At 38.2% G+C, this 11,932-nt stretch overlaps 1 protein-coding gene across 1 annotated transcript in view; it reads right to left on the reverse strand.

Moving 5' to 3' along the window:
• The window catches only part of furinb (furin (paired basic amino acid cleaving enzyme) b), a 111,287-nt gene that overhangs the window by 41,592 nt on the left and 57,763 nt on the right, over positions 1-11,932 (reverse strand). Inside the window, exon 3 of the mRNA XM_016267457.1 lies at positions 6,120-6,218. Within this exon, the coding sequence (XP_016122943.1) occupies positions 6,120-6,218 (99 nt within the window). The remainder of the gene's footprint in view (positions 1-6,119; positions 6,219-11,932) is intronic.

Genomic DNA, 11,932 nt, shown 5'->3' on the forward strand with positions numbered 1-11,932 from the left:
TTACACACCAGAGGCTTTTAAATGAACTGTGTATCCAAAATATGCATGTTAGAGGATGTACAAATGTATGGCTAACAGTGTTTATGTCATATCAGCCCGTCACAAAAACAGTTCTGGGCTTTTTTTAATTTTATTTTTTTATTAGTTGTTATTCTAGGCTGAATAAATCTAACAGGGTTTAAAAACCCTTTTAAATTAAATATGAACACAGTTTGGATTAAATAAAAGTACAGTCAAATTATATCTCCTGTATAGACTTTACAATGACTTAATTTTTATCTAACATGAGTTAGATCTAGTAACATCTTACAGTGAGTGAACAATATATTTTTACAACATTCATTAATGTCTGTGAATGTTATTTAATACAAACACTTGATTATTCATGTTTGTTCATTGTGCATTAAATAATTGTAACAGACAGAACTTGTGATTTATGTATTAGTACATTTTGAAATTAACCCTAAGAAGAATTGCTATATAACTATTGTTTAAGTCATGTTATCTAACAAATGGAATCTTATTGTAAAGTGTTTTTAAAACTACAGTTTCCATCTATTTGATATACACTTAATATATGTAATCTTATCTAAATGTATTATAAAAGCTGAGGTTTGTAATTTATTGAAAAGTTATATTTTAGCTGGTGTCAGTGATCTAATGCTGCATTTGGTCAGACTCAGCCCATTGCTTTACTGAAGTATATTATATTTTCCTTTTACAGCTGCAGACTGAGGAAGATCCTGAAACACACAAGCAAACCCTAAAACAGACAACAGTTTACAGTTTTTTCCCGTGGCAGCAAAAATATAACAACTTTTGGGTGAAACTTGTTCACTTTTTTCATACTTCTATTACTTGTGGAAAAACTCGAAACAATTTTAAATAAGTATAAAGAATGGCATTGGTTTTGTACATTTAATTTTTGTTTAACGTTATTAATAAAAATAATGTTGTTCAATTAGCATGATTTTGTGTTTTGCTTTGGTACCGAAATTGGTACAGAGAACCGTGGATTTTCACTGGTATTGGTACCGAATACTGAAATGTTGGTACCATGACAACACTATTGATGACTGATTTGTTGCTAGCTTTATATATAGGAATAAGAGACAAACACTTACATGAAACCACTTAGAACTGCATTAAGTCTATTGATCTATCAAAGAGCTACCTCTGAGCAATAAAAAATGTCCTCTGGGCAGTGTTTTGCGTGATGAGATGGACATGGCTAACATACAGCGCATAGACATTAACATTCGCATCTGAGGTATTAGCAGCGGAGGCTGAAATCTAATCATGAACCAGAGACTTATGGATGTATGAAGTGCTCTCTCTGCAAAACAATTGTTTTAAATGAGCTTAAAGGTCCACAGGGCCCCTGCCTCATACACAGGATTCATTTTTCTCTTTTCAAGGGGATGACCAGAGAGCGCACTGATTAAATCAATTAACTCTTGCCTCTTCTCATTCTTATGTCCATTCTATCGCTCTGATAGGATAGAAAAAGTTTCTTTCTTGGAGAAGACACATGTACACCAGTGTGGCAGTGTGACTGCACATACTACATACTATCCAATTTGCAACTTTTTTCATGAATCAATTAAACTGACTGACAAATCAAACAAGTAGATGGTCTGAATGATGAATAGAATCAGTCAGCTAATTTCCGCAATGAATTGCCTGTGATTACTCCCTCACTCAATGAGTGAGTCAAAATGAGAGCTAATACATTTTATTAATTATATATTATAAAATTATATTTTAATAAGGTTAATAAAATTAAAATCATTTGAATAACTTTTTGTGCAAATGACAATGAGGAATATGTCGAACATCAAAGATTACTGAAAAGAGGTGCTCTACCAACTAAAGAGGAGGTGCAACCAAAAATCAAAAAGCCATGTCAGTTAGAAAAGGTGCAGCACTCACTCTTGAAGAGATCAAAACTTTATTGGTTAAAATGAATCCATTATCAAGGCCTTCATCAGACACCATGTCCCTTGATAAAGGCTGAAACATAATTTTAACCAATAAAGTTTTGATCTTTTCAAGAGTAAGTGCTGCACCTTTTCTAACTGACACGAATATGTTGAACATCACCTGACCAAACCAGAAAACTGGTCTCATCGTATCCGTTTTAGAGAAAGTGCTAAGAGCTGTATGAACTGATGCTGATATCTATAGACATTTAAGGTAATCGGCTAACCTAGCTAGTTGTTTTTATTGTTTGGGTTTTATTCAAATTTTTTTATCTGAATGTTGAACTTTTACATAACAATTTGCATATGCGATAAACATTGATTATGATCTTTGGTATCTCTCCTTTGAAGGCATCTTGAGTAAAACAACTTCATATTTAACAAAGTATATACAAAACATTTGAACTGGAAGCGATGAGACCTGTTTTACAGAAACTGATGTCTGTTGCACATAACCCCCATATGTACTTAAAGGTGGGGTAAGCGATTTTTCAAAAATGCTTTAGAAAGCTGATTCGGGCCGACTAGCAAAACAAACTGGTAGCCAATCAGCAGTAAGGGGCGTGTCTACTCATGATGCGGTGGAGAAACGTTCAGTGCACAGGACGGACATTAGCGAGCCGAGCGACAGAAAGATAGAGATGGCGGATAAAAAACAAAAGAGGAAAACGTCTGTGGAACAAAAGAAGGCTTAAGGCAAGAAGTAGGACCCGTGTAAATATCGGATCAGCTTTCCAGCACTGGAGAGAACTCAAGGAGCGGAAGGCCTGTGATCGGACGCCGAGGTTGCTTTGTTTCTTCTCGATAGGTGAGTAACACCGCGTCTGCGCCGCAACAGCTAAGTCTGTCTAGTTCACTGGACGCGACAAAGCGACCGTAAAAAAATAATTAGAAATTTTTTGTCAATACGTCATGAATAGAACGCAGCAGCAGTTTTCTGTCAGGGATTTGACGTGTTGCGCCGCGCCACGCCGCATCCAGTGAAGACCATAGATATGTATATATATCTATGGTGTGGACAGCATCACTGATTATAATGAGTTCCATAGTACTTTGTCGCGCCGCGCCACTCGCGTCCGGTGTAGACACGGTGTAACATTGGTTTTTCTTTGTTTCACACAACTAATCGTTGCCTGGGTTGCGTACGTATGTGTGGGGCGGAACTATCAAAACAGGGGCGAGACCCTTTTGGGGTAGGGGCGTGTTTGTTTTGGTGATTTCAAATGTCAACATTAGCTACCAGAAACCCCACCTTTAAAGATACACCCATAACCGTCTTAGTGTAATAAATTATATATATATATATATATATATATATATATATATATATATATATATATACAGTATATATATAAATATATTTAAATAAAAATATAAACTAAATGTTTCTTATGCTCATCAAGGCTGCAATTATTTGAATAAAAAAATTCAGTAAACAAAGTAACACTGTGAAATATTATTTTTGCAAAAGAAAAACAAAAAAAAAAACAGTTTTGACATGCTTTAACTCTTTTAATGTATTTTAAAATGTATTCTTGTTATGGAAAACTGATTTCTTTGCAGCAATTACTCTAGTCTTCAGTGTCACATATTCCTTCATAAATCTTTCTGATATGTTGATTCTTCAGAAATCATTCTGATATGTATCAAAAAAATCTGTAGGAAAAATATTAATTAATGGTTGTCTACAAAACAAAATGTAGCAAACAATATTCTCCTGTCATGACAACAGGAGCCAACTCGCATGACCATGTGACAATGTAATGCGGTTCAAGCTAAACCAAAGGCTCATCTTTTGGAAACTGCTGTGTACTGTACATGCAATTTTTGCACATCAGTGCAAAACAATGAGCTTAAATCTTCCAGTGTAGTAATACAACTCTTTTTCTCATTATATTAGTTTGAGTAGCAAGTGTTCACAGCTAGTGTTCTGCTGAAAGACGAAAGCGATTCACACAAACACCACACACATACACACTCTCTTTCACACACACACACGCATGTACGCTTGAAATCCTTTGAGTGAGTCGTCCTTTACGCCCTTGTTTTGCAGTAATGCCAGCGCTGGGCTAAATTTATCACGAAAACAGCAAATGTGGAGCAAGGCCAGGTCAGATTTGGAGGAAGAATGCATTTTCTGTTCCTTTCACATCTTGCTGCCCTTCGTTCCTCAGCAAACTTCTGAGAAGTCCACTTTGACTTTTTGCGAGCGAATGAAATTCCGGTTAGCGAGGGAGAAGACGATCACGTACCTGCATTCAATTTCGTATAAATTCCGGTCGCAGCAGCAGCCTTCAGAAATCTGCTTCATTAGCATAAAACCGTGCTGACCTTGGAATGCAGAGCAGGCGATGCGTGTGTGCGTGTTGTACACATGAGGCTTGCGCCAAGATGAACCCTGGCAACAAGAATGCCTGACCCGCCGCAACAGAAACGGGCCCAGAGCGGAACCCTGATGATGTTAGCCTTGCATAAATAGAGGCTAGCACACAAGGGAGCAGCAATCCAGCTTGTATCTTCCCCTCTCTCATTTTCCGCTGTCATGGATCAGTGTTAGGAGTCATCTGGCGTCTGGTGGGCAGGTGGGGTCTGGGAGGGCATCAGTATTAGCCGTGTAGTTGGATCTCCGGAGTGTGCACGGAGTTTTAACTAGTGTCTGAAGCTTCAGAGAGTGAAGATAAGAGGCTTGTCAGCAGGAGATCTATGGAAGCCTGCAGCCAGCGGCCCAAATATGCAGTCGCTCAGGATGCCTGTGCTGCTCTCAGATAACTTATCGGCATAGCCAGAGTCCTGCACTTTAGTACTACCACACACACACACACACACACACACACCAATAATTACAGTCAGTCAACCATCTGAGACTCTGGCCGAACTACTTTGTCATGGCATGCTAATGACCTCTCCTCTCGTCTGACCTCCTCTTGTATCATCTCCTCTCCTAATGTCTCATCTGTTCCCCTCCCTTCTCATTTCTCTTTTTGCCTCAATCCCTCTCATCTCATCACTTCCTGCTTCGCCAGTTCCTCTGCTCTCTTGTCCCATTGCATCCTGTTTCCTCACATCTTGTCTCTTATCTTTTCATATTTTTTCCTTTCATAACTTCCCTTTTCCTCTCTTCACATCTCCTCTCCTCTTATTTAATGTACAACCTTCTTGAGTGGTCTCATCTCCTCTGGTCTCTTGTTGTCTCTTCTTCTTTCCTGTTGCCTGGTCTTATCCCACCTCTTCTAGTCTCCTTTTTATCATTTCCCCTCTCTTTACTCCTTCCTGCTCTACTCTTTTCATCTTGTCTCCTCCCTCTCCTACTCTCATCTTGTGTCCTCTCATCTATTCTTATCCCCCCTTTTCCTCTGCCCACTTCTCCCCCTTTCTCATCTCCTGTCCAACCACCTCATGTGTTCCAGTTGCACATTTTCTCTTCTTGCCTCCATCTCTCTCTCACCCCATCTCTTCCTGTTTTATCTGTCTCCTCCCATCTGGTCTACTATCCTTTCATAGTTCTCTTGTCCTCCACCTCTCTTCACATCTCCTCTCATTTCATCTCCAAAAATAAGAAGGGAGGGAACAGATGCGACAGTTGGAGTGGAGAGGAGACCCCACAGAAACAGAGAGGAGAGGGGAGAAGAGGGCAGAAGAAAAGAGGAGATAGCAGTGAAGAGATGAGAAGAGATGAAAAGAAAAGTGGTGTAAGGAGAGAAATCATTCTCTCCTCTCCACTCCAATTGTCTCATCTGTTCTCCTCCTCCCTTATCACCTCTCCTTTTGTTCCCTTTCAAGTCTCCTCCCGTCTTGTCATATATCTTTTCATATCCTCTCCTTGCATCGCTTCTCTTTTCCTTCATCTCCAATCTTCTGTCTTGTCTCAACTCTCCCTGTCCACTTGCAATGTCTTCTGTCATCTCTTGTCCAATCTCCTCTCCATTCATCCCATTTCCTCTTGTGTTTTTCTCTCCGCTTTCTCCTCTCATTTAATCTCTTCTCATCTCCTTGTGTTCTCTCTTCTCAACTCTTCCCCCCTCCTAGCTTCTCCTTTTTCTTTTCATCCTACATTTTCTTTACCTCCCACCTCACTTCTCCACTTTGTCATCTGTACAGTCGTGTTTGTGAGTGACTTTCCTTGTGGCTTTTCTTTACCTGTGGCTCGGTGTGCAGTTGGACATGAACCCCGCGATGGCCGGACAAAGACCTTCTCACCACACCCCTGTGCTGGAAATGATAATAATCCCCGAAAACCTGTGGACACACAGATGCACACACAGAGAGGTGATATATTAGAGTGCTATTGCAAAGGAGTCATGTCTTACCCTCTGTACAAGGTCATATGGTCTTACACTCCAGAGGGAAACACACTCATTAACTCCAGCACCTGCTCACAGACCTGGCCATCTCTCTCTCCAACACACACACACACACACATTCAGGGCAGAGCAGCAAAGGTTCAGCCGCATACATTTATCTCTTAAACACACACACCCTAAAAAGAGCTTCCCAATGAGAAACATATTCTGTGAAAATGATGAAAGGCAGGTTTTTTCATAACACACGCACATGGTGACACGTGTGAAGTATTTCTTTACAATTTCAGGTACTATTTGCACACAAAAAAAGAACAAAATACACACACATTTTAAAATGTCTAATGGCAAACAGTAGGAGGGATGGAGAAGAAAAGATCTAACTCTCTTTTATTAATCTGATACACAGAAGCTTCGGTTCAATAAAGCAGCACACAGAAGCAGAAATTTCACTGTATCTGGACCGCCACACACTGATGTGTGGGATCCGGCGCTTAGCTGGGCAGCTCATAACCTTGTGTACTTTGAGCTTGTGTGTGCGTATGTGAGAGAATCATGCCTCTATCATTACTCATCTTGTTCTGTTCCCAGTAGAACGCTGAAAGCAACTTCTGGACGGCCGCACGGTTGGACCCACACACTTCTTTCAGAAGTGACGTCAATGAATAGATCCTGCACTACAGTCAAGTGTCTCCTTGCTAAAATGACGTTCATTTATCAAAACGCTTCCCTGCTGGGCTTCTGTTCCCGACGCTTCACTGCAGATGACCTCTCTTGGTTTCCTTTTCCGTCTCCATCTCTCTCTCACACTCCATGTCCTCGTGATCAATAACATGACCTCTGCTGCCATCATCTACTTGTCTTGCTGAAACTACAGAGGTGTCCCCTGGGATCATATGGGGACGGAAATGCTTTCCGAAACCAGCAGGACTCAGCGTGAGTGTCTGAAGTGGGTAAATTGGGTAAAGTCATGCCTGGTGTTCTGAAACAACAAGCCTTTCAGAAAAGAAAAAAAAAAAATCACATATCTCATTAATATCTTGGTGGTTTCTCCTAGACAGCAGTCTCCTAGACAAAGCAAATGGAGGCTTTTGCTTAACTCTCTCCAGAAAAGATCTTAACAATGTCACAAACCGTGTCAGCTGTGGCCTGCAATCAAAAGTCAGAAAAGCCAACAAATTTCTGATAAAATTCTGCAGAGAGCAATTTATGTGGGCTTTGATATTCATATTAATTTTACAGCTCTGTACTCTTACTTCATGTCAACCAGTGTTTGCTGAACCGTTGAATCTACAAAGCCACAGCAAAATAAATTATATTTTATCTGAGTTATGAGTTTGCAGTCTGACTTGAATGTGATGAGATAAACAGACCGGGTACCATAAAAATAATACTAAAACAACGCATGCAATCTCCCGCACACAAAAACAAATAATACAAGGTGGCCAGTGTAGTTCAATTCAAGAACAAATTACTCTTATGAGTCAGTTCCCTTTAATAAAATGCTCAAAAGTTCAATTGTGGGTTTGAATCTACTAACAAATTGCTACCTGAATCCATCAAAGAGAATATACAATTAGTATTGTGTACCATGCATTTTAAATAAATAAATATAAACACAATAATATAAATTAAAGAATTTAGAATTAGTATCTTCAGCAGTTTGTGTATCTGCAATCTGTTATTTATTAACTAGGAGCTCCATTAAGATTAATGTGTTATAAAAGAGTTACTTGAGACCAATAAAGGTTTTCCCTGAACTGCCTCAGTGTGTCGGACAGGGTCTGCAGGACTTGTGTAGCATGTTGTTAACTAGGATGGGGTCTAACGCTCTGGCGGCTGAGATCAGCTTCCAGCTTTTACAGTTCAAATCACGCTGCATGTGCTGTCAGATGTGTCACAGAATTCACACACCACTTCGTTTCATCCTCTACTGCTTTTCACTCTCTTTTTATACTCTTCGAATCACAGTTATTCTGTCTATTTCACCTACACTAAGATTTTAATACTACTACTGTGTGTATAAGTGTGTTTGTGAGCGAATGTGTGTATGAGAGAGAGACAGGGATAGATGGAACCAAAAAGAAAGATGGAAAGAAAGATGGATAAACCTTTACTTTGATCTACAGAAGAAGTGAAAGTGAACATCATTACTCTCTTTGGCCTGATGTGTGTGTGTATAATTCATAAACCCAAAGACCAATGATCTGAAAGACTCGCCCGCTTCTCTCAGAGCCAATTCCTCTGGACATGACACATACTGAGAGACTGTGCCTTTATTAGACCTAAAGATGGCAAGGATGCTTTTACTGGGAGACTGCTAACACAGCACACCCAGATGGAGGAGTTATTGGTCTACAAGAAGGAAGGTTCACATACACAAACCTTTGAGAAGTGAGGCATATTTGTTACCACAGTGCTTTACTGCTGTAATTATGGCATCCTGTAAAAAGAACATAAACTTTTAAAAGGGCCATATTCTGCACTTTTGTATCAGTTTTTGTTAGTCAACTTTCCTTGCACCATTTTGCACACTTTCTTTGATCCTAGGAAAAAAATCCTGTTTTCCATGATATGACTTCTTAAATTGTAACTCTTTAATTTAAACTATCAAATGCAACTTATTCTGGCTAAGGGATGCCCACTTATTCAGAAAGAGGGCATTTCAGACATATAAAGAGACCAATCACAATCAATTTTGTTTTTGTGTCATTTAGGGTGGGTTTATCTGAAATAACAGGTCATCTTGGGAAAAGAAAAATAATATAAATAACGGCTCTCACATCAGTCTCAGTCCATGAATGGTTGTATGGAGAATAGGGATGCACCGATACCCCTTTTTCCAGTACTCGCCCGATACCGATACTTTTATTTTTGGTACTTGCCGATACCGAGTACCAATACCAATATTTTCATTGCATTTGTACATTTTTCAAATATTGGGTACAGAAACCAATAGAGTATGTATAATGTTAGTTGGTTAACTTAATTTATCAAATACATACAGTCAAACCTAAATTTATTCAGACACCTTCAACATTTCTCACATTATCACAGTTTATTTGCTATAGTTTAGAACATGGTGTCAGAACAAATTCAGCTTGATAATGTTATATAACTTTGATAGAAAGGCATGTTATGGATTACAATCAACCAAACATTATTCAGACAGCTGTTAGTATGACAGTATTTACACAACTATCAATACTTAGTCGGGCAACCCTTAGCCTTAATGACAGCCTGTAGTCTCCTGGGCATTCTGTCATCCAGCTTCATGAAAACCTCAACTTCACTTTTTTCCCAGACTCGGTCTGAATAATTTTTGGTCCCAAATTTGTATCAATTTTACTGGTAGTCCACTGTATGAAGAATTTTTGGGTATGATTTGTCACAGTTTACTTTATTTTGCTATCCTCACTTACATAAATGAACTATAGTGTCCTGCACCCACTAAAAAAAATATCAAAAATTATATCTGGTCTCTGAATACATTTTTGGTTTGACTGTATATCCTTCAGTTATTTTCACACTTAATTATGCCCATTAAAATGTATTTGACAAGTTTTTGTTACTTTCACTGTTCATTGTTTTGCTCTATGTACATAATTTTTAATTTAATAGCATTAGAGCTGCTCCATTGCAGCGGCTCAGTACTAGGGATGGGTACCGAAACTCGGTATTTAATCGGTACCGGGGCTAAATTATGAAAGACCGGAGTATCGATAAGCTCTGACGTTAACGGTTCTGCTATCGGTACTGGAGAAATAAATAAAACATACATACATTTATTATTGCTATATATATATACATTATCTTGCAAATTCTCACCAGAGTCGCCAGCTGTTTTTCAAACATTTGTCTATGATGCATTTTTGCTATTCGCAATTCAGAAGCGAGATCGCGCCCACGCGGAGGAGCTTCAGCACACGCAACATGAAAGCCCTGTTTAATTATGATAGAAGAGAGAACTAAACATTCAAACATCTGCTTACACTTTACACTTACACTAAGCTAATTTTATTTTTTTATTTCGATTTTGGCTTATAAGGATTATACAAAAGAAGACATGAGGTAAAGCTGTTAAAAACTACCTGCGTTTTGTATTCTTTCTTCACTTCTTTCCCTTCACAGTGGTGCGCATTAGTTCCTCCCTAAAACCCAAACTTAACGTCAGAATCAGATCAATCGGTGATTGTTGTAAGATGCCGTCTTTACTGTTGCTAAATTGTGGGACATGTTTGATAATAAAACGCTGAAAGCACAATCTGCACAAGAGACGCTGTTCCTCAGGTTGAAATGTGTGCACGAGGCACGCTCCAAAGACGGACAAACAAATTACACTTTGAGCTTCGGGCGCATGTCCAAATGATCAAATACACACAAAATATGTCCAAATGGCCGGCTTGGAGAGTATTTAATTAAACACAGTTTATGTCTTAAGTGGAGGAGAACAGTTGGGAGAAAATACGATGTGCGTCAATATATTGTCTTAAAGTGACAAAATGCAAATCTGCTCTTAATCTGAATAACGTTATAGCTTTAATAAGCATTAATCTATCAATAAATACAATGAAAACTATGCAGTGTTCATTTACAATTGATTACTTTTAGATTTATTTTGTAGGCTATTACTTACCTGAACAGTAATGTCAAGTCAAGTCACCTTTATTTATATAGCGCTTTTAACAATACAGATTGTGTCAAAGCAACTGAACAGCATTAATTAGGAAAATAGTGTCAATAATGCAAAGTGACAATCGTAAACACTCATTTTTCAGTTAAAGACAGTTCATCATTGAATTCAGTGATGTCAACATCCAGCTCAGTTTAAATAATATCTTTGCAATCATGTCAACGATATGGCCGGAAATGAAGTGTCCCCAACTAAGCAAGCCAGAGGCGACAGCGGCAAGGAACCAAAACTCCATCAGTGACAGAATGGAGAAAAAACCTTGGGAGAAACCAGGCTCAGTCGGGGGGCCAGTTCTCCTCTGACCAGACGAACCAGCAGAACGGAAAAATCAATTTAAGACGTAATAAAACAGACGATGAACAACATTAACAGCATTTATTATATGATGCAATCAAACTTATAGCAAAATGTGGTAGTTCTGTAAGTTGTTTCATGGTTGGCATCATCTGAGGTCCTCTGAGGGCTTGCATCATCTCTTCTCAGGTGTTCTGGATCCAGACTGAAGCGTGTGTAATGTTAGTAGAACTTCATGGAAAAATGACAGCACTGTTTATTTCATTACATTTGTATATTTGTTTTATTGTATTTGTTAGTTCGTTTTACTTTGTTTCTTTGTTCATGTTCTTACTGTATCTTATCTTATGTATAAAACATAAATGCCTGCAGGTTAGTAGAACTTCATGGAAAAATGACAGCACTGTTTATTTCATTACATTTGTATATTTGTTTTATTGTATTTGTTAGTTCGTTTTACTTTGTTTCTTTGTTCATGTTCTTACTGTATCTTATCTTATGTATAAAACATAAATGCCTGCAGACTGGTGCATTTACAAATTTATGTTTTATATTCATTTCATTAAATGTTTATTTTACATTTCAGAATATAAAGCAATGTTAATTCAGCTCTTAAATTGTCATATATATATATATATATATATATATATATATATATATATATA

The sequence above is a fragment of the Sinocyclocheilus grahami genome, unplaced genomic scaffold (assembly GCF_001515645.1).
Source record: "Sinocyclocheilus grahami isolate Dianchi unplaced genomic scaffold, SAMN03320097.WGS_v1.1 scaffold38.1, whole genome shotgun sequence".
Lineage (NCBI taxonomy): Eukaryota > Metazoa > Chordata > Actinopteri > Cypriniformes > Cyprinidae > Sinocyclocheilus > Sinocyclocheilus grahami.